The following is a 26,450-nucleotide window of genomic DNA, read 5'->3' as shown; positions in this document are numbered from 1 at the left end:
TGATTCTCTCAGATTCACGGGAATATTTTCCAGGTCAGAAAGTAGGCAAATTTTAGCGTTTAACTTTTCACATTTAGTCAGAATTAGGTTTAGTTAGTTCCCAGATAGATCAAAGAAAAATCTGGCTGCATAAAGATATAAATTATGGAAAGACATTTTAGGGTTTGATATTTAGACCTGAGAAGTGGAAACTTCCAGAAGGAACCAGAACATTGGAACTGTTCTAATGCATGAGGTTTTCTACCTTGTGGAATCAGTTTTGCTTTTTCTCTTTTCATTTCCATTTTAGGAGTTTGTTATCAGTGAGTTGGACAGTATGAGCATAGTTTGTTTAAGGGTTTCCATTGCCAGATATGGAAACAAAGCCTAGCCCCTTGTGCCAGTACCTATGCTTTGGATATAGATGTTCAGTTTTCTATCAAGTAGAAATGGGTAGGAAGGGCGGAGGGTATCATAAGTCACTCCTCCATCTCCATCTCCCTACCTCCACCTCCTTTCTATCATCTCTATCTACCACCTTGCATTAGCAGCTTCAGGATGAGATCCTTGGGTAGGTACCAGAAATGACCATTTGTGCCAGTCTAAGAGATTGGCTTAAGGCTTCAGAGCTCTTCCTCTGCATACTTAGGAGCAGGGCTCTGGACTCTTCTGTCTTTGAACAGGGAGTACAGAAATAAGATGGCTATAACCACTGGTGGAGAGATAAGCCCAATGTGAATTTTTTGTGGCAGCAATAAATATCGTGCTATAATATTAGATAGTAACTAGAATCTCTACCTGGAAGATTGCATATTTATAGAGTTTGTGAAAGGATTAGCTGAACAGAGAGTACTTTTCCTGTTTATCCACAAAAATGTTCTCACCTTTGAGCTTTCAGTCACTGCAGCATCTCTATAAAGATGCAGTATTTTACTCTGTTCCATCCTTCAGGTCATGCTCAAGGTTGCTCTGATCAATTTTCAGTGCTACATCACGGTTTAACTGCTGATTTTTTCCCCTCAGTCCTTGAAGGCTGGCCCTTCTCACTAAAATACCATAAGCCCCAGGTCTACTTATTTGTGAGTGACAACATTCAGATGAAAGTAATGGGTCCAGAAAGCTTTTCAGTTATTTATATTGTGGAGGAACCGTTTGTTTTCTTTCCCTTGGTTAGGTATGAGCACTGGCTTTAGGCAAAACCATTATTATCTTTATTATTATTATTATTTTAATTTCTGAAATTAAAGTAGAGGCTGTGCGGGTAAGATAAATTGGTTATTTGTGCCCCAACCAAGAGGAGTTTAGAAATGCTGATCATATAACAGTTGTAAAGATTTTTCCTAAAGCAATTGCTTTCGGACTCCCCACAGAAAAACAAAGCCTTTAGTAATACATTTGTATAGTTCAATTTTGTGTTTGTAACAGGTCACTGTTTTTAGACTGCAATTTTGAAAGAGTTCAACAGCTGAGGTGGAAACCAGAGCCAGTCCTCTAAAATACGTAAGTGAGATATGGATGATATAATCCCCAGGGCAGAGCCTGCTTACAGTTGGGCATTCTTTGGTTCCAGCTGTTGACTAGAAATAATTTAGATTATAATAGTAGGACCAAGAAATGCTTTTAATGCAAATTCCTTACATTGCTTGTCTCTCTTTGAAGAACAAGTGTACATTCTTGCAAACTACCAGAATAGGAGACTATTTGTTCTTTGTCAGACCAGTGGCTATAAGTAGATATGAAAGCAAGGCCTTATGAATTTCATGTCACATTTAGTTTTATTATAGGGAAGTTATAAAACAGAGCTTTACAAATCTCCCAGATATGTCATTTTCTTTGTATTCTTTTAAATGCTTCTTCGTTTACCACAATAAGGACATATTATTTTATACGGTGGGAAATGTTATTTTAGATTGCCAGTTTTACTTGCCATGCTAAAAGGAAAATCAAAATGTTATTATACTTTATAAGCAATGGGCTTTTTTCATTGGCATATACTTCCTTTGGGGTGGAAGAAATCTATTGATATATGCAAGTCATTGTGAGCTCTTGGCTACTTACAAAGTGACACCCAAATTCCAATTCAGATATTCTCTATTATTTCCATAAGTTCACTCATATCTACGTTATTCATCCACCTTTTGTTTTGTTCCACAAAAGATTTATAAGAATAGATGGGAAATGAAAGTTAAAAGTATAAGTAGAAAAATGAAAATTAGAGGTGGGTATATAAAATAAATCACAAGGACCTGTAATTGTGTAACAGTTGGGTCATATATTTTTCAAGAAATCTCTTAGCCACAACCAAAAGAGAAACCTGGTTGGTCATTAGATTCAGGAACCACAGAGTCAAACTAGTTGCTTGGTAGAAGTAATACTATTCTTGGTACTGGAGTCAGACAGGAAATTCTCCCAAGATGTTCATAGAGTAGATCATGTCCTATGATGAACATCTAGGACAATGTCCTTGCAACAGAAGCAAATCTATTTCTTACACATCTTCCTAATATAGGCTGGTGACATCATATCAAATGCAGGTCAGTAACATGGATTCTGTAGTTGGCAGTCTGTTTAGTCTGTTTATCTAGAAATTAACCAGGTTGACCATATACACATAAAAATTCTCAGGATAATGGCAGCCCCTAGGAATTGTTCAATAAATGTCTAATTACTGATACTATTATTGTGTGTCAGATGTGTGATCTTTGATAGGAGAGAGATTTCCACGTTAGGCAGGTGAGTGAAAATGCCTTCAGGAAATTTCTGGGCTCAAACCTCATCTCCTATGCATATCCACTAGTGCCTCTGCTAGCAAGAAACTCAAACTTAGGGTGGACGTTGCCATGTTTGGGCTCTCCAGGCAAAGCGGGCTTGCTCCAGGTAACACTTGAAAAACTGAACCTCCATAAATAGAGTCACTGCCAGTGTGGGAGCAAGCCAAATCTGAACTAAGAGGAATACCTTCCAAGCAGAATCCTACAGGGGTAAAGCATTTCATTCTTGAAGGACAAACTCCTTTTAAGGAATTTAAAGGCTATCTAGAAATTCTTCCTGATTTTCCTGCCGTACACCAGGATAGAGGAGAGTGAAAATATAGGCTTTAGATAATTAAGCCCGTGTGACTCCAGGATCCAGAAGCATCTCCCTTCCACTATCCCTTCCCCCATCCCTTCCCCCAACCCCTTCCTCCTTGTCCTCCTTTTCTGAACCTTTTTAAATGACTCCATTGCAGTTGGTCTTATCATGTCAGAAGGCAGTGACTGCTGGAATCTGCCAAGAACAGAATCCATTTGGGGTTGAAATACCCGCCTCCTGGGTTAATCTCCTTGGTGGCTGCATGTAAAACGTGGTAACCTTAGCCTTGCCTTGGTATTGGATTCTGAGCACCGGGATGTGTGGGGGCCCGCATCCCTGTCCTGTCACTTTCTTCTTTTAACGAAAATTGAAACCCAGCTTCTGCCAGAGGGCAGTGGGGGTTGAACAAATGTGTAAGGAGAGAAAACAGAAATGTTTAGGAAGGCTGGCTCCCCGACTCCTCCTCTGATCTAGAAAGAACCTCTCCCTGCTCCTAGCACACAGAATGCAGGAGGGGCGGGAGGGGCTGGAGAGGGCTCGTGGGGAGGAATTAAGTGTGGCTTGGTCTGTTTCTGGCTTCTCTGTAAATACTGCGACACCTCCGAATGGAGGAACAGCTGAGATAAGTGACTGCTAATCCCCCAGTGCCGGGGAGGAGGCTAGGCCGCTCCCTCCGGATCCTAGCAGATGGTGGATGAAACAGGCTTCCCCCGAGGCAAGGGCAGCGGGAACAGTCCCACCTTCTGTTCCTTCAGCTTGGCCGGCACGTCTCCCTCATGGCCCGTCCGCGCCGGGAAGGGCCTCGCAGGCCCTCTAGAGCCCCGGGGACCGCCGGGCTTTGCCGTCCCACTGGGATGGGCAAGGTCAGCCAAGCTGGACTCGGCCCAGCACTGGCAGCTTGGGCGGCGTCCAGCACAGCGCCGTGGGTTGGGGAAGAAGGGCCACGCCGTGCCGCTCATTCTGCGGAGGGAGCAGATTACCTGGTGGAGGAGGGCGAGGGTTCATTTAAAATGCAGATTCAGTCCTCCAGGGTGGAACCCGCGAATCTGAAGTTTTGTTAGGCAGCAGAGGCGCAGGTACTTTCAGCATCCTCTTCTGAGAAAGGGCAGTTCAAGGCAGACAGGAAGGCACTTGGGTGGTGGTTAGGAAAAAGCCCAACCTGGGTACCTGGGTTCGAATCTCACACTACCATCAGCTCATCGGTGTGACCTCAGCAAAGCGGGCTCAGTGGTTCCGAACTTCTAGGATATGACCCAATCTCTCTCAAACTGCGGGACACAGCCACTCCTAGGTTTGGAAATCAATTGAGTTATGGCTGGCATAAAAATAAGATTAAGAACCAGGTGTGGAGGCGCACACTAAGGCAGGGGGATTACAAGTTCCTGGTCAGCCTCAGCATTTTAGAGCTGGGGAAGTAGCTCAGGCGTAGAGCGCCCCTGGGTTCAATCTGCAAACTAATAATATACGCAAAATAATAATAAATTAAAATAAAGTTGGGGTATCAGACAACGATTTGATTGTATTTAACACTCTTGAACTGCAAACTTTCAAATAGTTGAGACAGTAAATTTGATGTTATGTTTATTTTGTTACAATTTTTTTAAAAAAAGCATGTCTAGAAATCTAGAATGTACCAGCAGAGTGAAGAAATGATCTTTATACACTGAAGTAGTTGAGATAGTCAATCTCAAGTTTCAAATGAAATGGATCTCCAAAAATTGGTGTTAAATGAAAATTGGTCATGGAATCTTACTTTCCCATGGACTTATATTTAAAAATATATAAAATAGGGTTCGATTTTTTTTAATGTGGAAATTTACAATAGCAATTACTTAACAATCATAAATCTTTAAGGACAATGCCCCTCAAACTCAGGAAATAAAAACAAAAATAGACAAATGGGAGTACATCACACTCACAAGCTTCTGCACAGCAAAGGAAGCAACAGTGAAGAGACAACCTATAGGAGGGGAGAAAATATTTGCAAACCATACATCTGGCAGGGGGTTAATATCTAAAATATCAGGAAATTTGAGCTCAATAGAAAAACAAAAATAAACGACCACAACAACAAATGATCCAATTTTTAAAAGTGGGCAATGGATTCAAATAGCCATTTCTCAAAAGAAGACATAGAAATGGTCAATAGACACATGATGAAAATACTCAACATCACCTATTAGAAAAATGTAAATCAAAACCACTGTGAGATATCACCTCACCACAGTAAGGATGGCTATTATCAAAAATACAAATGTAAGTGTTGGTAAAGATGTGGATGAAAGGAAAACCATGCACACTATTTGGAATGTAAACTAGTACAGTCATTAAGGAAAACAGTATGGTTTTTCTTCAAAAAATTAAAATTACAACATGATCCAGCAATCGCATATCAGTATTTACTGAAGCACTAGTCATAATAGCCAAAAAAATGGAAACAACCAAATGGATGAATAGATGAAGAAAACTTAGTATATATCCACAATGAAATACTACTCAACCATAAAAAAGAATAAAACCCTGTAATTTGAGACAACATAGATTGAACTGAAGATCATGATGTTAAGTGAAGTAGATAGGCATAAAAAGACAGGCACTTCAGGATCTCATTTATATGTGAAATCTAAAACCATTGTAGAATGGTGGCTACCAGAGGCTGAGGGAGTAGGGTGGGGAGAGAATGATCAATTAATACTAGGTTACAGGGACACAGGAGCAAATAGTTCTGGTTTGCAGTTGCACTGCAGGGTGACTATAGATAATGATAATAGAATGCATGATTCAAAATGCTAAAAGAAAGGATTTTGAGTGTTTTTACCATAAATCTTTAAGAAAAAAAGTATCTTTCTTATACACATAACACATATGGCAATACACTCCAAGTATTAAAAAATGAATTGAGCCAGGGGTGGTAGAGCAAGCCTCTAATCCCAGCAGCTCTAGAGGCTGAGGCAGGAGAATCACAAGTTTGAGGCCAACCTCAGCAATTTAGGGAGACCTAAGCAACTTACTGAGACTGTGCCTCAAATTAAAAATAAACAAACAAACAAAAAAAAAGGACTGGTGATGTAGCTCAGTGATGAAGTGCCTTTGGTTGGGTTCAATCCTCACTACCGAAAAATGAAAAAAAAAAAAAAAAAAAAAAGAATTGAATGGAATACAAAACATATTTTTAAAACATTTTAAGAGTGAATATTGCTTCACACAACTGGTCTTCCACTGATCTACCCATCCTTCACTAGGACCCATGATCCTGGAACAGGTGAGCTGGAATTGGCTTCCTGAGCCCTAAAAGTATTACTAAGGATTCTGGTTATACCTTATGGAGTAGTTCCAGGGAGTTTTACCATAAGGGTAGTGAACATGCAAAGCTCCCATTAGCCGCCCTATCTCACACAAATGTTCATGAACTTCAGTTCTATTCTACTTTAAAAGCAAGTAAATGCTAATTCTCCAGGAAGACTTTCCCTGAACCATATTTTAGATTCCCCCTTTTCTGATGATCCCAGTGACACCCCCTTTTCCTTCCTGGCATGTGCCTTGTCTCTGACTTTTCTGAGATGGCCATGGAGGATGAGTCCTGCTCTGTGTGTGTATCACTGTGCTCCTGTGACTAGCACAGTTCCTGTCCCACAACCAGTAGGACATTGTTGAATCAACGAATGAATAAAATCGACCAAATTATTTAAAAGTGAGAGTTACTGCTGCCTCCAGAAGTATCTTTATTACTAATACAGGTCAAATGCACTTTTATCTTCTATATGACATGCCATTTGTCTTTGAGTATTATAATACTCAGCCCCTAGAAGAAAAGTTATTGTGTCTCTTTTTGGAGACTCAGGAAAGTTTACAGATTTGCCCAAGATCAGACACACAGCAATTAGTAAGTGACAGAGGCAGAATTTGAAGCCCGGGCTGTCCGCCTCCATTGCCAGTTCCATTTCTCCTTTTCCTTGCTTCTTCAGCATCTGCCTAAGTCAAGTCAGTTCTGCTCTTTGCATCCTGCCAACGGGTGCATTTATGCCTGCCGTGTAGCAGGGGGCGATGCCAGCCAGGCCTCTCACCTGGCTCCATCACCTAGCTACCCCTGTAGTTTCTTCTCCAGACCAACCCAAACATGGTTGGGGAGCTCAGAGGAGAGTGCCTAACATTCCCCAGTCCGGACAAGTATCTAATCAGCAGGCCTCCTTAGCATATCAATCCAAGACCACTCTAGAGAGGGATGCCTGTGCCCAGTTTTCTATTTTTAACTGGTGTGAACTGGAGGAAAAGCACAAGCATTAAAAAATCCTAGCGCTAGTCAAGAACTGAGAATACAGGGCACCCCAGGGCAAACCAGTGACCCTTGTCCTTCTTATGTCTCCCTGGTCCCTCCCGCGCCTTCACTTCATGCCATCTTTTTTTTCCTTCTCAAAAATCCCTCAATCCTTCAAAACCTTTTTCCCATGAAGGAGCTGATATTAGTAATTTATACCAGTGCTTCTCCCTCTTTATGTACACACAAGTCAAACTGGAACCTTACTGAAAAGCAGATTCTGAGTCAGTAGTCTGCTTTGGAGCCTGAGACTCTGCATTACTCATCCCCAGGTTCAGGACACTCTGGTCCACAGACTGTACTTTGAATATGGAGACTTGATATGTTCTTATGGTTTAAGTTGCTGTTTGTTATCTTCTCAACAAGAGTATGTGCTTTTTCTGTCTTGCCTCTACCTGGAATGGAGACCTTTGTCCCCAATTTAAAGATGTTCATCTACCCACCGCAAGTGGCCAAGTTACTTTTGGCATTTGTGACTTCATTCACTTTATTATCAGGGGACCCTTTTCTGGCCTAAAAATGAGAGTCTGAGCTGGAGCAAAACCCCTGCAGCTTGGATAAGTGGTACCTGGTATCTGGGGTGATCCCTTCTACAGCAAGCCTTGGCTGGACTCTCTAAGTAACCCTTGTTAGCCTCTTCCATGCCAGCCCCTGATCCCTGTGTGGATTGGGACTTAGATTGATTAATCTCAGTTTTCTCATCTAGACGAGCAAAGCCCCATCTCAGGATGGTGGGGGATAGACCAGAAGGGTGCCCCTTTTGAGCCACTTGAACGTGTGGCTGTGGTAACCTCTGTGCCCAAGAGAACTGCCAGGGATCTGTTCCTCCACCTCCCAGTCCTGGAAGATGAGAAGCTGTTGTCGCTCCCCTGCTGCCCCCGCCCAGCTGTCAGGACCCCTTAGCAGAGGGCAGGGCGCCAAGACTTTCCTCTTGCATGTGGCTTATTGTCTCTTAGGCCAGCAGGAGTGCGGAGGAACAAACCCACAGCCCATCCAGGGAGCTCCCCCACCTCAGGAACGGGGAGAGGAGGGTTGGCGTCACTTAGTCTTCCCCTGCCCCCTACCCTCCAGCGTCTGCCCCTCCCTACCTCCCTATTTGGCCATTCCTCTGGCTGCCCCCTCCCCTTCCTTACATGGTCTGGGAGCCCCCCGGCTGATCCTCTCCCCTGCCCTTGCCTCCATGAATGGCCTCGGCGGTCCTAGATGGTGCTAAGGCGACCAAATAAGGCAAGGTGGCAGACCGGGCCCCCCACCCCTGCCCCCGGTGGCTCCAACTGACCCCGTCCATCAGCGCGCTATAAAGCTGCGCTCCTGGCGCGGGCACCCAGCGCCTGCCGCCGCCTGAGCCGAGCCCAGCCGAGCCCAGCCGAGCCGCGGACGGTGAGTCAGCGACGCCCTGCGCCCTCGCTCCCCGCCCGGCTCCGCGGCCGCACGGGACACCAGCTGCGCCCCCGGCCGTATCCCGCGCCGGCCCTCCTACCCGTCGGGGTTTTTTTTTTCCCCCAAAAAACTTTTTGATGAGGTTCTAACTTGTTTAGTGCTAAGTTTTGGATCTTGAGGGATAGGAGCACGCGGAAAGCGAGTCCCGCGTCCCTAACCCTCCGCCAGGGGCGTTTTTTGTCTTTGATTTGGTGCGTTCTTCTCTCCACTGGGGCAAGGCATGGGGTGTGCGTAGGGCGGGAGAGTGGAGTCCCAGTTCGTGAAAGGTGAAAAGGGCCGAGGAAGACCTCCTAAGGGATTGGTTCTCCAGAATAGTTGGGACAGTCCTTCCTTGAGCCCGAGGCGGGGGGGTGGCACTTCTGGTCCAGGGAACCTGGGTGGGTTTCTCTTTCTTCTCTACGAACCCAATCTCCTCCGTGGCTTCTTCTTGCCCTTCTTTTTATGTCTCGAAGGATGCACCCATCCCGCCCCATCCCCTAGAATCCACCTTTTGCTCTAGACCCTTCTCCTGGTAAGGACAAGGCCAGTTCCGCAGACGCTGAATGTGGCCCACCTTCCCTTCCTCAACCTGCAGACCCCTCTGAAGCTGTGCCAAGATGTGCGACGACGAGGAGACCACTGCCTTGGTGTGCGACAATGGCTCTGGGCTGGTGAAGGCCGGCTTTGCCGGCGATGACGCGCCCCGCGCTGTCTTCCCTTCGATTGTGGGCCGCCCGCGCCACCAGGTACATTTTCTGACCTTCCTGGCCTACTCCCAGATGGGGCAGCCCCCAGGCCCACTCCGCACCCCTTCCTGCCACCTCCTCAGTCAGTCCAGCAATTAAGGAAATGTTTCTCCTGACCCAGCTTTTTCATGAACAGCTTGGGTCAAATAAGGACAACTTGGGTTAGTTTCAGATTCAAGCCAAGACAAGCAATACCCCTACCAAGCCCTCGAATACTAAGAAATGTACACTCTCCCCCAGTCTACTTCAATGGCACACCTGTCAACCGGTCCAGCTGCCTCCTGTGAAAAGCCATTGACTGTCTCCACTCTTGACCTTCTGAGTTTTAGTCCTCAGGGTCTTCTGTACCTCTTATACATGTGGTTTTCTCTCCCCCACCTCCGCCCCTTTTCAGCCCTGTTCAAAATTTAAAATAATATAACTTCCCTCAACCAACCTGGACACAACCCACATTCCTCTCTCTTGTTCACAGCCAATTCACAGGGCTCCCGAAAGATGTAATCTCTCTCCTTCCTGGCTGTTGCATTTTTAGAAGCCAGACGTGACAGAGTGAGTGCCATGGTGATAGTGACATACCACCTGTTTATTAAAAGCAATGCCATGCACTCTGGGTTTGTCACAGTCCTGGCCAGACAGGCTGCCAGGGAGGAAAGCTATTAGTCCTCAGTGTTGGTGAGTGACCAGTATCCAGGGTAGGTCTGGATGGGCTGCATCGGACTGGCAGTGGCCAATCAGCCCATCTTTTTATGCTCACTTGATGAATGTCAAAATCTTTTCTTAGGAGAAATAGGATGTGTCACTAATTCAGTCATTCCTGAATGTAACCATCTATTTTCTATTTGACTTGGGTGATAAACTTAATAATGAAGGCATTTTAAAATTGAGGTGAGACTCTGCTTCTTCAATGAAATAGCTTTATTCCCCCTCCTCAATTATATTCTAAACAATAGAATTATACATCTTTGTGGAGTGATAAGGCACAAAGCTGATTTTAAATGAGTCTTCTATATTAAGGTAAAATCCTACTTTTTTACTATTTGTGATGTTTTCAAGATGTACCTTGACTTGGGCAGTTAGACATAGACTGATAAGGTGCTGATTATATTCCTGACGTGGTGGAAGCATGATTTCCCTATCTTTTTCTTCTTATAGGGAGTCATGGTGGGTATGGGGCAGAAGGATTCCTATGTAGGTGATGAAGCCCAGAGCAAGCGAGGTATCCTGACTCTGAAGTACCCCATTGAGCATGGCATTATCACCAACTGGGATGACATGGAGAAGATCTGGCACCACACCTTCTATAACGAGCTTCGTGTGGCCCCCGAGGAGCACCCTACCCTGCTCACTGAGGCCCCACTGAACCCCAAGGCCAACCGTGAGAAGATGACCCAGATCATGTTTGAAACCTTCAATGTCCCTGCCATGTATGTGGCCATCCAAGCGGTGCTGTCCCTCTATGCTTCTGGAAGAACCACAGGTATGCTTGGGCTGTGGGGTTGGTCACTGATTCATCATGTTCCCAAACCACTGACCTTGCTCTGAGTCTGATTCCTCAATTGAAAAGAAGAGTGACCCCTTCCCTCACTCCCTCCAGCAAGGTGTCCATGCTAAAAAAGAGAGGTTATAATAGTTCCCTGAGGTTAGTTTCAGAGCACACTTATTGCAAGAGCTAGCAGCTTGAGGAGCTAGATCCTTCCCTTATTTTGAAGATCAAAGCCCAGCACAATGTAGCAACTGGGAATGCAGCAGTCACCATGTGTTTATACCATTACAGCCCCTGGGCAACATCTTCAAGGAAAACACACATTCCCAATAGGGTCTGAATCAAAAAAGAGAGAAAAATGTGCAAGTTAGATTGGAGCAAAGAAAAACCTGCTAGACACTTACATAATGTGCTAATGGTTGGTAAGAGGGATGGTCATTGGAAAGTATTCTTAGGAAAATTTTCTACTCCAGTATTTTAAAGGATGGGCTTCTGTTGGCTTTAGATTTAGTATCTATCCATTATGCTCATTTTTATTCTTTGTCTGTAAGGGATCTGATTTTATCTGGATTAGTGCCCAGTCTTACATCTCTCAGCTGAGACTGGAAGTAGGTTTTACCAGGACTAAAGTGATAGTCTACAGAGATTTACTTTGTTCTTGTCTATTTCCTCTCACAGGCATTGTTCTGGACTCTGGGGATGGTGTAACCCACAATGTCCCCATCTACGAGGGCTATGCTTTGCCTCATGCCATCATGCGTCTGGACCTGGCTGGTCGGGATCTCACTGACTACCTCATGAAGATCCTCACTGAGCGTGGCTACTCCTTTGTCACCACTGGTGAGTGAGTGTGTGTGTGTGTGTGTGTGTGTGTGTGTGTCTTATGTGTTGCAGCATGTGTAGACTTTTTTTCCTCCCTCAGAGGATTACCACGACTGGCTTCTTTCTTCAGAGCTTTACTGTGATGCTCTTTATTTCTGCAGCTGAACGTGAAATTGTCCGTGATATCAAAGAAAAATTATGTTATGTCGCCCTGGACTTTGAGAACGAGATGGCCACAGCTGCCTCTTCCTCCTCCCTGGAGAAGAGCTATGAACTGCCTGATGGCCAAGTCATCACCATTGGCAACGAGCGTTTCCGCTGCCCTGAGACGCTCTTCCAGCCCTCCTTCATTGGTGAGTTGTGGGGTCAGGTTGGTGAGTTGTGGGGTCAGGTGCTGAGGCACAGCTTTTTCCTGAGAGTCTTGGGGTCTCTCAGAGTAAAATCCAATATAATTAGAAGAATTAAGAGACCCTTGAGTGAAGTTGTAGCTTGGAGTCCCACACAGCTCAGCCTCAAGTCCTGATGGCTCATTAATGATGCTCTAGTGATGTGATCAAGGATGACATGCGGGTTCATCTCCAAGGATGAGACCCAGCAGTAACTGAATATTATATATATGCAGGGAAGGGTAATTACTCAAGAGAGCTGAGTTGTTTCATTAAGTTCCATTACCAAGTAGTTAGACTTTGCTTCAAGTTTCTCATGCAACCACACAATTACTCATAGTGATAATGGGAGACTTGTATGTCACCAAACATCTTTCCTAAGCAGTGATTTCCAAGAAGAAGCTTGGATGTGATTTTAGTCCATAAATAAAAAGTATGTTCATTTAACTTAAATGTTTGTTTTAGCCATTTGCAGTACATCTGCATACATCTGATGGGTACAGAAGGTGTTCACTCCAAATAGATGCTAAACACAGTTGTTTGTTTCCTGTCCATCTATGATGGATTTTCTGTTAGTTCTTTTAAGAGACACCTGTTCCACATATTCCTTGCACTGTATCTTATAGGGCAACATGTGTTTCTGCGACAAGTGGTGGCAGCTCACCAACACAGAGGAGTCCTGTTCTCTTCTCTCTGCCCAGCAGAATGTTCTCTCCACATTGAATTGCAGTTTGAATATGCTGTGATTTTTTTAAAAAAAACTTGTTTCTAGGCATGGAATCTGCTGGCATCCATGAAACTACTTACAATAGCATCATGAAGTGTGACATTGATATCCGTAAAGACCTGTACGCCAACAACGTCTTATCTGGAGGCACTACCATGTATCCTGGTATTGCTGATCGTATGCAAAAGGAAATCACTGCTCTGGCTCCTAGCACCATGAAAATTAAGGTAAAGAACTTTTGTGGGTGGGAGGACCAGCACAGATCTTGGTATTGCAAGTCGAACTTCACTCTTCCTTTTCCCTCACACATAGCTTCCCAACTCCCATAAACTTTACCTGTCAGCTTTTCTAGCACTTTTCTTGATTTTTTTTTTTTTTACAGTACTTTCCCCAAGACAGAAAACTTTAAAAATGCTTTCAAGCAGTGAATAAAAATAAATTCTTGGGAAAAAATACAGCTAACTCTTTGAACACATTTAAGCCCCCCAACTTTTGGGTTAGCCTTCACCATGCAATTAGCTTGTTGCCACATTATACTCAGTTCAGAGAGTGGAGAAATTCTATTTTGTAGAGTCTTTAATAATGGAAATGATGAAAAAGAGGGAAGTTCATAAAACTTGATTATCATAATATTTGGTGATACAAAGTGTCCTACATTATACTGAATTATTATCTAATTTCTTTCTGTTGATATTTCTGACATGTTACTTGTTCCATTGCTTAGGACCTCAGAGTTCACTGGAAGTTTTTGTTTTCTTTCTGCAGATTATTGCTCCCCCTGAGCGTAAATATTCTGTCTGGATTGGGGGCTCTATCCTGGCCTCTCTGTCCACCTTCCAACAGATGTGGATTAGCAAGCAAGAGTATGATGAGGCAGGCCCATCCATTGTCCATCGCAAATGCTTCTAAGGTGCCTTCTCTCTTAGTCTCTTTTACATTCAGGATGACGGTATTATGCTTGTTGGGATCTTCCAAACCACCCTTCCTCATGTCTCATCAATCATTGTACAGTTTGTTTACACACGTGCAGTTTGTTTGTGCTTCTAATATTTATTGCTTTATAAATAAACCAGACCAGGACTTGCAACCTACAAAAGCCTCTCTTATTTCTCTTTTGGGGTAGACTTGAGGTGGGGCAGGCATTTGCTTTGATACCCTGAGCATTATAATAGTACAGTATCATAAAGTTCATCAGATAAATAAGTGTCACACTGAGCTGGAAGTTATATACTATGTTTTGATTTCATATTTTGGGACAGAATCATGAATGTACTTTGTAACTTATAGGTAAGCTCCATTAGATTTAGCTCCATGTAAGCAAGAAATGGAAATGACAAGACAATGTTTTAAGATGATTTGCTAAGAATGACACTGAACATTGTTGTTTTTAGCATACACTCCAGTTGTTTTTGTAACATTGTGGATCTCACACACAGACGTAATGAGAAGATCAAAGATTATCTTATACAAATTAGCTTATCTTCTTATTTCTTTGGATTCTGCAGTTGTATTTTTGAGGGCTATGCATGAAACACAAGTCCAACTGACAGACTTAGCCATGTCTCATTGCAAATATGCTGTAAACAACTCAAGATCACTAAGCATGTTCAAAATAAGTGTGAGGAAGCAGGAGCCAGAAACTTCTTAGTCAGTAACTGTGTGGCCAAGATCTTCAATCTCTTCATTTGTAATCTTGGGATCTTGGTTTGAGTGGAGTGAAGACTGATGTTCTAAGGGAACAACGGTTGGGGGAGCCACAAAATTTGTCCTGCTTCATGCTGGATTCTGTGGAGCATGCCAGGAGGATTAGAGTGCACTTCCTTTAAGGGGCTCACATACCCTATAGGCATATATGGTCTGGGAGGCTTTGAGGAGATGGACATGGGTGAGGCTCTTGAAGAATAGTTCAGTTTTGAGAGCTAAGAAGGACAGGGAGGAAATCTCAGCAGGAGGAAATGGGGCAGAAGCCAGGCCTACAGTAGCCTTATAGGAGCTGGTGAATTTTAGGAAACCTTTTGGGAAGGTAGATTTCAATCTGTTTACAAAAGCTTTAAGATTTTTCATTTGTAAGTTAAAAAATTGTTCAAAAACTGGGAGCTCACAGGGGTTTTGATGGGTTTAATAAATTTTATCTATTGTGTGAACTAAGACACAGATTGAGCAACTGGTACAATGCTATATGGTTTGTTTGTAAAGCACCCAAGACAGGAGCCCAGTTTTTTGACATTTTGTCTGATGATGCTTTTAAAAGCATCTTTTCTAACTTTAGCCATAGTTTATCAAGGGTAACCCCATTCTATCAAAATTGAAAGTCTGGGTTCAAATTTGGAGTACTTTGGGCTCAACATCTTTAATAAATTGTCACTGTCATTATCATTCAAGGTCATAAGCATGTCTTTATGTCCATTAATTCACAATGTATCTCTTCATCTCTAACTCTGGGTCAGGTACAGTAGTAGGAGAAAGGGACCCAAAGATGGGTCAGAGCACATTTTCAGTGTGTAAGGAGCTCAGAGTTTAGACTTCTCTATGTTTAGCATAGGCAAATGGAAGTTCTTTAAAAAAAAAAAAAAAAAAAAAAAAGTCTAAATAGTAAATCAATTTGGTAGGATTCTTAGATAAGGTATTAGTGCTATTGTAGATATCCCCCCCCACCCCCGATCCAGTTGTGTTTTGTAGCACAGAGATATTGGTTTCAAAGCTAGGTATCAGCTGAGGAAACTGATTTGGGGCAGATATGGGGAGGTATGATTCAGAGAGTCTCTGTCTCTTGTCTCTCAGCACATAAACATTACAAATTTTATCCTCTGAAAACAATATTAATGATTTAAGTGTAAACAACTGACTAGAATATCACCTATAGTTTTTTCATTTATGAATGGGAATGAAATGGATACTGTTGTGTTTTTACTTAAAAGTAGACACTTGTGTTAGTCAGTTTTTCATCACTGTGACCAAAATGCTTGACAAGAACAACTTAGAGAAGGAAATGTTATTTTGACTCATGGTTTAAGAGGTCTCAGTCCATGGTCAGCTGACTCCATTGCTTTGGGTCTGAGGGCAGAATATCATGGCCAAAGGGGATGGTGGAATAAAACTGCTTTACTCATAGCAGAGGAAGAAGAGAGAGAGAGAAAGAGAGAGAGACAGAAAGGGCCACAGGGAAGGGCACATGCCCCAAGTGACTCACCTCTTCCAGCCACACCCTACTTGCCAACTGTTACCACATAGTTAATCCATTCAAATTAGGATGGACTGATTACTTTACAGCTCTTATAATCTAATCATTTCACCTCTAAATAAGCCTGTATTAACACAGGTGCTTCTGGGGGACACCACATATCCAAACCATAACAAAGCTTTAAGAATCACCTTCCGATATTTGTATCAGAAGTGGTAAGCGCACAGATCCTTGCAGAAGTTTGAGTTTGATCATCTCTGCTTCATGTTAGGGTATAAGGTATTAGAACAGCTGAATTTTCTAGAAATTGTGCTTAAGGAAGTTACAAAGGCAAATTTTGTTTTGGGCATAATGTATAAAAATAATTGAGATATCTACAGTGAATATATATCTGGTTAACTTTCCTTTTACAAAAACATGTCATTTATTATATTTCTTCTCAATTTTTGTTGAAAAGAGTTTTGTTAGTAGCTTCTAGTAGCCCCAAACATTATTTTTTCATTTTTAACTGATCAAAAGGCATTATATAGTTGTATTTAAACATTCAAGAAAATAGAGGGGAAAGGAAAATTATTGGAGAAAATGGAATATTTAGAAGGGTAGGGTTAATTTGCTGTATCCAGGGCCTAAACCCGTTACTAGGGCTTACCATTCTGTCCACTTTTATAGGATCTATTATGGTATGAATTGTGCTGCCCCACTCCATTCATATATTGAAGCCCTAAGCCCCAATGCGACTGTATTTGGAGATGACTGTATTTGGAAAGAGGAACTTTGAGGAGATAATGAGAGTTAAATGAGGTTCCAAGGGCAGGGTCCTATCGATAGGACTGGTGAGACACTGGAGTAAGAACATGCAGGAAAGACAATGTAAGAATATATAGTAGGAAGGCAACTGTCTGCATGCCACGGAGAGGCCTCACCAGAAACCTTCCTGTAACCTTGCTCATGGTTTTCCAGCCTCCAGAACTGAAAGAAAATTAATTTCTATTGCTGAAACAACTCAGTCTATCCCAGCAACTTGGGAGGCTGAGGCCGGAGGATGGTAAGTTTGAGGACAATCTGGGCAACTTAGTGAGACACTCTCAAAATTCAAAATAAAACAAAATAACAACTACCACTCAGTCTGTAGTATTGTAATAGGCCAGTCTTAGCAGACTTATATAAGGTTTCTCCACATGTTGAACATGAAGGACTGAGGTTCATGGTCTACCAACTTACTGGCCTCTGGGGTAAAACAGAGTTTTCCATATAATACTGGCAAACTTTCACCAGGAGGTCTCTGAGTCTGGCCGGGACTGGGGACTGGCCTGCACCATGGATCTAATCGGTGTTATTGAATGGGGGAGGGGTGGTTCTCCAAAGAAGGGGAGCCAAAGAGTGCAAACACCATACCCAAGGAGCTAAAGCAGGGCAGGTATGCTGGTTTGTGCAGGAGGAACCAATTGTTGGAAGGCTCCAACTTTCCAGTTTAGGAGTTTTATTTCATTTGGTAGGCCCTGAGAAAGACTTGAGAAGAGCAATGATTTTATTCAAAAACAGTCCTTCAAAAATATTATTTAAACTTTGTAGCAGAACGATGAAATAGGGTCTATTATTATACCCATTTTATTGATGAAAAAAACTGGTGTCTGAAGAGGTTCCTTGCCTTAGATCATGCTGCAAGTAAATGGCAGAGTCCAGAGTTGGCTCTACTGAGATGGTTCCACACCTCTGCCAGCAGCCCAGGGAATCTTATCACCAGCAAGGGTAGCTGGAAGCCAGAAGACATACTCTCAGCATGAATACAGTCCGCCTGTGAGGAGTTTCTGAGTTCCTGTCACATTTACAGTGTCCAATCAAGTGCTTTAAGGAGAAGAAAAAAAAAAAGTTAATTCTGTCAAAAGGTTTAAATAAAGTTGGAGGAATTGATTATTCGATTGACTAATTGATCTAGCCAACCTATACTTACTGAGCTCCTCTTCCGGGTCCATGGGGCAAAACAAACATGGCCACTGCACTCACATGGCTTACAGTTCAGTGATCCAGTTTTTGCATACCTGTGTGTCAGGAGGACAGACAATAGCCACGTTGAAATATATAGAGAGCTCTCTCTCCTCCTCACTTTCTCTATCCTCACTTTCACACTCTCTCTTGCGTGCCCTTTCACTTTCCTTTCTCTTCTCCTCTCATATTCTCTCTTACCCTGCAGGGAGACACTCAGTTTGCTTAATAAACTCCCTTATGTGGAAAAAAAGAAAAAAAGAAAAATATATAGAACTTCATGGAGGGAATAAAAAGGTGCGGTGAAAGATTCTAATGCAGAAAATTCTAGTTAGATAAGGTTGTCAGGACTGTCTCTTCGAAAAGGTAACATTAAATCTCAGACTTGCAGAATGCAGAAAACAGGCTATGCAAAGAGCATGTGCAAAGACCTAGGAGAGTCTGCCACATGTACAGAGAAGTGAGAGAAGACCATGTGGTGGGGAGGTTATGGGGGTGGGGGCTGAAGGGGTGGACTGAGTGGTGGTCAGAATGCCAAACACACAGGGCCTTCAGACCATGGCAAGAAGTTTGAATTCTTCTAAGTGTAACTGAAAGATGCTAGAGGGCCTTAAACATAAGAATATGATCCATATATTTTTAGTTTTATTTTTGATTAACATTTATTAACTGTAAATATCGATGCAGCTCAAAGTGATATTTCAACACATGCATATAGTGCGCACAGACCAAATCCAGCCTCCCTTTATGTACCCCCCAACACTCACACCCCTCCCAACCTCAATTAATCACTGTTCCACATTCAGGTTGACTTTTTTCGGCTTCTACATATGAGAGAGAACTTTTGGTAATGGTCTTTATGTGTCTGGCTTATTTCACTTCACGTATGTCCTGCAGTTCAATCTATTTTGCTGCAAATGATAGGATTTCTTTTTTCATTATTATACATATTATTCATCTATAAAGAAGAAAGAAATCCTATCACATGTGATATATATTTATATATGTATATGTCATATTTTCCTTATCCATTCATTCATTGATGGACACCTAGGTTAATTCTACATCTCAGCAATTGTGAATAATGCCAAAATAAACATGGATGTGCAGTTATCTTTTGGTAGGTTGACTTCCTTTCCTTTGGATATATACCCAGATGTGAAATCGGTAGATGTATTTTTATTTTTTTCAAGGAACTTTATTACACAATTTCTCTACAATGGTTGTACTCATTTTCATTTCCACCTATAGTATCCTTTCCCTCCACATCCTTGCCAGCATTTGTGGCTGTTGTAGTTGTTGTTATTATTATTGTTTTATAATAGCCTTTCTAACTGGAGTAAGATGTTATCTCATTATGGTTTCATTTGCATTTCCCTCATGGCTAATGATATCAAGAGCATTTACAAATTTTTTAAATTAATACATTATAGTTAAACATAGTTGATTTCATTTTGACAAAATCATACATGCATGGAATTTGATTTACTCTAAGAGCATTTTGTTGTACATTTGTTGGCCATTCCTATTTTTTTTTTTTTGAGAAATTTCTATTAAGATAATTTGTCCATTTTAAAATTGGATTATTAGCATTTTGTTAAGATAAATCATTGTTTAAAATAAATAAATCATTAATTTAACAATTATTTTTGATAGGGGCACTCTAACACTGATTGATTTTTTTTTTTTTTTTTTTTTGAGACAGATTCTTGCTAAGTTTCTGCAACTGGCCTTAAGCTTGCTTTCCTCTTGCCTCAGCCTCATGAGTCCCTGGAACTATAGGCATGTGCTACTGCACCCAGCTAACTCATGTTTTAAAGGATCTTCTAGGTGTCCTGTAGAGATTGGACTGGAAACACAGGAGCAAAGGCAAGTAAATCACTGGGGGCCTCTTTGATGCAAAATAAGATGCTGTGGCTTGGAGCTGAGGACACTGTGAAGACAGAGAATTGTACAGAGAAGTGCGGGCAGAGAAGAGCGGGTTTCATGAACAGTAATGACAGACTGTGCCAGATGGTTGGATAGGGGCAAGGAAGAAAACTGTTTTCAAAGAAACCCAAATTTCTAGGCAGTCGAATACAGCTTCTGTCTTACATAAAAAGAGAGTTACTGGATCTTGAATAGTGGTAGATGGTGGGTTGTGAATGTAGCTCAGTGGTAGAACACTTGCCTAGCATGAGCAAGGCCCTGTGTTCAATTCCTAGGACTGAAAAAAGAAAAAGGTGGCTAAGAGAAGAAAAGAGGGAGACTGAATGAGCAGAGATGGAGGTTTTGAGATCAGAAAGATGGTGGGAAGAACTTGCTAGAGCAGGAGATGTATATTGGGATATAGCCATCAGGTCAATTTACACCAGGTAGGGTGAGAGCAAGAGTATGGATTTGGAGATACAAGGAGGCTGTGTTCTGGTCTATAAAACACAGCAATGATAGTCCTTCTGCCTGCCTCCAAAGTTGTAATGAGAGTTAGATGGGATAAAATTGGTACCATACTCAGGCCTTGGCAAATAGTAGGACCTTAAATGATGATCTTTTTATTATTAATCTCATTATGTTTACATATATTTATATATTGTATATTTATCATGTTACCTTATACACACAGGTGTATATTGTATACCTTATATACACATGTGTGTACATGCTGTATAAGAACTTGAAAGACACATAAGGAAATTTGGATTTGACACGAGAGCATATGTTTTTACCGATGACAGTGGGCCACTGCTTTTCTCAGGAAATGATGTTTAAGAAGGTGACTCGAATTAGTAAACATTAAAAATAAAAAGCACATTTTATTTCCAGTGCTGATGAGGTGCAGAAAGCTAATAGCAGTATGATTGATTTGATATTTTTGAGAAAAAAACTGTTGCAAAGCATGTGAAGACTTCATGTTCTTTGACCCAGTAATTCTGTATATAGAAATCTAAATCTGGGAAAATACAACAAAAACTTTATATACAAAAATATTCTTCAAAGCATGATTTGTAAATGTTAATCTGAATTGCAACAAAGACAGCATAGTTAAACCAATTGCCTACTACTTCTAACCGGGACATACAACACAGAGTCATTTAGAAGGATGTTTGTGATGAATTTATATCATATATTCTATAGTATAATGTATTTTTCCATTTAAAAGTGAACAAAGCAAGACATTTAATGACAAAAAAAAAAAAAATTCAAAAAAAGAGGTGAACTTTGGCATTTGAATCCAAAAGGATTTAGCAAAGAACCTAAGTGAACAAACTTAATCTAAGGACAACTGGAAAATTTATGGCACATGTACAGTGTAGGCCAAGAACATAGACTTAGATTCCCCCTTATCTTTCAAAGGAGATACTGACTGAAATAGTTTCAAAAAGTATGGGAAACAATGATGTCATGAAATGGGGCTTAAAGAGGAATTCAATTAATAATTACTATGATCTTATAGCATCTTGTTATTTTACTCTGAACTGGTTTTCTGAATTCTCAGTGTAGGAAGCACTTTTTCACACCATTTTGAATCTACTCTCAAGTTGAAGGAATTTATTTTAAAACAGTTCAAATCTTACAGTAAAGGGTATCCACATTCCCTTTTATATCCATTACTCTGGAGTGTCAATTCCATTGTGTTATAATAACTAGTTTGATTTTAATACAGAAAAGGGAGTTCCTTTACTGAAATATCATGTAAGGATTTCAGTTTTTAAAAAGAAAACCGTAGGTTGGTAGGGATGAGGGATTCAGCAAGAAGAATTTGATGAGTGTTTACTCCAAATATAAATAGGGAGAATATAAAAAATAAAATGATCTCCAAACTTTAGAGAAAGAAGCATGGAAGAATAAAAAAAATCGATTGCAATGTTCACCCTTCTCCCCCACCCCCATGGTGCTAGGGTTTGAACCCAGGGCCTACACATGTTAGGAAGTGCTCTATCACTAAACCACATACCCAAAAAGTGCTCACATGTTAAATGGAGCTTCCACCAGAATGGATCCCCACCGGATTAGAATTACTTGAGGCCTCTGCAGACATGAAATCTGAATGAGAAATAAGCTACTGTATGCTAACCAACAAGATTAACCTAGTCTATTTTGTCATCTTCAGCTTGGGATACTCACCCTCCCAAAATTTCACTTTGCTTTGAGGCTCTGAGGTGATTTTATTTAAAATAATATAAGCCACCCAGAATGTTTAAGAGTTGTTCAGGTTATCCAAACTGCCATGTTGTCAGAAACGGAAGTTAATTATTAGGTGACTGTATTCTTTTTTTTTTTTTTTTTTTTTTTTTTTGAGGCTGGGGAAATTTTGTTTTTCTTTGGCATATGAATGAAATACAAAATATCTTTGAAGTTACTCTATTTGCACCTTTTTTTTTTAACATGTAGATAGAATGCTAATAGAATCAAAAACTAAGGGTTTCATTCAGTTGCCTTTGCTTTATCCACGCCAAAGTTTCTTGTTTCTTAACCTGGCTCGCATAGAATTGCATTAACTTAAAAAAGAGAATCATCATCAAATGTAATTCACATACCATACAATTAGCCCATTTAGAGTGCATAATTCAATAATTTTTTACATATTCACAGATAAGTGCAACCATCACCACTGTCAACTTTAGAACATGTTCATCACCTCAAAAAGAAACTATAGCTATCATTCTCTTGCACCTGCATCCAGACTTGAGTGGGGCAGTATGGTTGCATATACTTTCTTTCCAGGGACAAGTCAAATTACTACTTTTGTCTTAATCAAAAGGATGAACTATGCCCTCTATTGAAGGAAAAGCAAGAAAAATGTTCAGGGTTGTTTCCTCCCTGTTCAGGGTTATTTTCCTCCTAGGGCCTCTTTTGGAGGTGTTGGGGATTGAATCCAGGGCCTTGTGCATGTTATGCAAGCACTGGCCACGTCCCCAGCTCTCCTCGTGGGGCTTCTTTTTTCTTGTCAAAAAGCAAAACCTAAATAAATTGCATTTTGTGATATAATTGACTTTAATAGGCGATTGTGAATCAGGCAGCATATCGCACAAAAGTAGGTGGGTTTTCCAGGCAGATAAAAAGAAAGCAGAGATGATGAACACAAAGTGGACTGGTCATTTTGAAGTCACCCTACTTATAGGTTAAAGCAGAGGGTACTTCCTTATCATGCTGGCTCATGGATTGATTGAGCCAGCATGATTGGTTTGGTTACTATGACTCTTCTGTATTTTGGAAAACTGGCCTATTTCTAAGTTCAGTTTGCTTATGTGGTAGCTAGCATGAGTGACTCCATCCTGGTTCAGTCTGATGTATTGGGGCCTCAGCAGAAGCTCAGTCTAAAACAATGGCCTCCTGTGAAATCTGTTTAACCTCCTCAAAGCAGAAAATCTCTTTAGCAGAGAGAAGCCTTTTTAGACACCTCATCTAAGTTGTACTCATGTCTTGCCTCCTCCTCCCACCTCCTCCCATGTTATGTTGGCCCACAGCACATACGATGTGATTTTTTGTTTTAACTTTATTACGGTATAGTTTATATAGTAAAATGTGCCTGTTTGAAACATGTAACTCAATGATTGTTAACAAATGTGTACACCCAATAGCTACCATCCCACTCAAAATACAGCACATTCCATCACTCCCAAATTCCTCCAAATTCAATTCTCTTCATCTCTACCCCAGGCGATGCTATTTGTCACTATAGGTTAGTTTTGTTTGTTCTGAAATTTTATACTAATCATAATTCAAGTAATTTGTTTTGCTAATCTCTTTCATATTAGACTCTTCTGAAAATAATCATGGTTTCCTTATTGAGTGTTTAGCAGAATCAGATAGTCCCAGGATGAATGTGCCAAATAATTCTATGCATCACCTTTTACTTAAGACACAGAAGCATGTGTAGGAAATGGTGAGGACTTTACCATGGGAGTTAACGAGCTGGGGTCTCTTTCCATCTCCTTAGCTTTCTTGCTTTCCTTCCTCTCACCTCTGCCATCATACCAAGGTCAAAGGTGGCCTGAAATGGGGAAGAAAGTCACAATAGGGGAATAGGGCCCACATTTCTTTGCTTTTGATTAAAATGTGTTATTTTTAAGTGAGTTGGAATAGTCTCATTTAATTAAATGAGATATTCATTCATTGTTTTGAAACTTTGAACTTTGTGGATGAAGACATTTTAAATAGTGTTTTGCACATTCATACCTTTGATAACAGAACAGGAGATCAATTCAAGCCATATTCCCACTTCTGAAAGACACCTGTGTCCTACCAGCAATGTCACAGCAACTCCGATAACTTTGATAAAATACTTCTTACTATAATATAATCAAACTTCCATCATATAATTGCCTTCCCTCCAAAGTGTCTAAAGCCTGTGAAGTGGCCTCTTTCACTCAAGCACAGGGGAGGCGGGGCATGTTCTGCATCTGCACTTGGTGATGGAGAAGCTGAGGTACAGAGCTCCTTCGGTAGAGAGCTCCTCCTTGCTCCCTTCCCATGCATTCGTTTGGCAGTGTGTGCCTCTCCCTTCAGCTGAAGTTCTAAATCTCTCTCCACTATCTAGGACACATGAGAATTAACCTACTCATGTAGATTACAGGGCCCCAGCCCTCATTAACCTTAATATTAAAAGAAACACAGCTTTCACAGTTGGAGAAGCGGAAATGTCTTTCCAGTCAACACAAACAGCAATATTTCATGAACTGAGGAATGAGCTTTTTAGGGAGAAGTTCCTCTAATTGTAAATGGGTTTCTTTTCTTTTTTTTTTTTTTTTTTTTTTTAATCTATGGAAGAAGTCATTTCTATTTGATGATTTTTAAAATCCAGTTTCTATTTTGGAAGAGAAAGAACAAAGGAGAAACTCTTACTAACAAGCCTTCATGCTAGTTCATTTCAGGACACAAAGGATGATTTAAAAAATAAATACAACCATTAAGTTGGTACTACAAATACCACATTTTTTACATTTCTGGGTATTAAATGGAAGCAACATTGGTTAAAGCAAAGGCACCTAATAAATATTTGTTGACTCTCAAATGCATGACTCAAACAAAAATGACAAATGCATCCATGTGTACAAGTGTAAATTACTTCATAGATCCTTTTTAACGGATAGCATTTCATTCTTAAGAGAACAATTCTTTAACCATTAGCAAAATATTGCATTCAAAATACTTTAAGGCACTGAAATAAATTCATACAACCATATTATCAATACACTGAAACATCATGAAAAGTATATAAAATAAGTTTTAACTTCAATAATGCATAGTAATTTAACCATTAAATCAGAATTTGTAAAATTAGAAATATACTTCTATATATTAGCCCTAATTATTTTCAAAAAATTGATAACGGCTTTGAAACAACTATTTAGGTCAAACTGTATTCCACACCTAAGATGTTTGCGTATTTTCAAATTTTCTTTCTCTTGGCAAATCCAGTTGTTTCCCATATTCAACCTGCATTGATTATTTTATGCATTTACAACATATAAACATTCAAGTAAAAAGCTTTATCAGATGATTAACTTTTCCAAAAACATTTGAGATTATTATTCACATTAACACAAGTTTTCACAGTTAAAAAAATGAAGGTTATTGCTGATGACAGATCTTTCTCTCTAGGCACCTCTCATTGGGATGAATGCTACATGCACACATAAGAAACTTCCATTATACCTTCTGATTAATGAATTATATAAGTTGGAAATTCCACAAAGGAGGCTTTTTCTGTAGGTATATGACACTTTTTTTTTTTTTTTTTTTTTTTTGGTACCAGGGATTGAACCCAAAGATATTTAACCACTGAGCTACATCCCCAGCTCTTTTTTTTTTTTTTTTTTTTTTTTAACATGTTATTTAGAGACAGGGTCTTACTGAGTTGCTTAGGGCCTCACTAATTTGCTGAGGCTGGCTTTGAACTCTTGATCCTTCTGTCTCAGCCTCCTGAGCTACTGGGATACAGGTGTGCACCACTGCCCCTGGTGATATATATATTTAAAACTATCATTGTAAGAAAGACTGCTTGTATAAACACTTGCGGAATCATCTATTCATTTTAATTATGCAAATAAAAACACTTCATGATAGGCTTATATGAAACATCTTATGGAGTTCTGATTATATGAACACTCATAAATTATTTTCCATATCTGAAAGTTCATTGATTTTACCAGTTTTTGTAAATGGGTTTCTGATTAGTGAAATTTCACATATATAAAACCCCTAGATATGTAATGCAGCCCTTTATAATGCATTTAAAAATGACACCTCTGAGGTTATTTTATTATAGATCAAGGTGCTGTCTCTTCTGTATTTTCTTCATGTTCTTTGAATTAATAATGTCATCCTGAAATTCTCACTTTCCTCCCCAGCAGA

General features: G+C 40.6%; 1 protein-coding gene and 2 long non-coding RNA genes across 7 annotated transcripts in view; 1 reads left to right on the top strand and 2 right to left on the bottom strand.

Annotated features, from left to right (window-relative positions):
• Positions 1-10,674, bottom strand: part of LOC306653005 — a 31,633-nt gene extending 20,959 nt beyond the window's left edge. For 3 of the 4 annotated variants that reach the window (XR_013761606.1, XR_013761607.1, XR_013761609.1), the window contains exons 1-2: positions 9,790-10,674; positions 4,032-4,338 (exon numbers count right to left, since the gene is read on the bottom strand). This is a non-coding gene — a long non-coding RNA (uncharacterized lncRNA). The remainder of the gene's footprint in view (positions 1-4,031; positions 4,339-9,789) is intronic. The other variant, XR_013761608.1, reaches the window with a different exon arrangement.
• ACTC1 (actin alpha cardiac muscle 1) lies at positions 8,591-14,045 on the top strand. The gene is made up of 7 exons (XM_079125764.1): positions 8,591-8,746; positions 9,381-9,531; positions 10,684-11,008; positions 11,693-11,854; positions 11,998-12,189; positions 12,995-13,176; positions 13,715-14,045. The coding sequence occupies exons 2-7, from the start codon at positions 9,403-9,405 to the stop codon at positions 13,856-13,858; spliced, it is 1,134 nt and encodes a 377-aa protein (XP_078981890.1). The 5' UTR covers positions 8,591-8,746; positions 9,381-9,402; the 3' UTR covers positions 13,859-14,045.
• Positions 14,046-17,715: 3,670 nt separating this feature from the next.
• LOC306654181 overlaps positions 17,716-26,450 on the bottom strand; it is a 31,296-nt gene continuing 22,561 nt past the window's right edge. Inside the window, exons 2-3 of one of the 2 annotated variants that reach the window (XR_013761894.1) lie at positions 18,072-18,169; positions 17,716-17,975 (exon numbers count right to left, since the gene is read on the bottom strand). This is a non-coding gene — a long non-coding RNA (uncharacterized lncRNA). The remainder of the gene's footprint in view (positions 17,976-18,071; positions 18,170-26,450) is intronic. The other variant, XR_013761895.1, reaches the window with a different exon arrangement.

The sequence above is a fragment of the Sciurus vulgaris genome, assembly GCF_902686455.1.
Source record: "Sciurus vulgaris genome assembly, chromosome: 2".
In the NCBI taxonomy this organism is placed as follows: Eukaryota; Metazoa; Chordata; class Mammalia; order Rodentia; family Sciuridae; genus Sciurus; species Sciurus vulgaris.
Note: the sequence above shows the minus strand (reverse complement) of the source record. Positions and strands in the feature narration are given on the sequence as shown.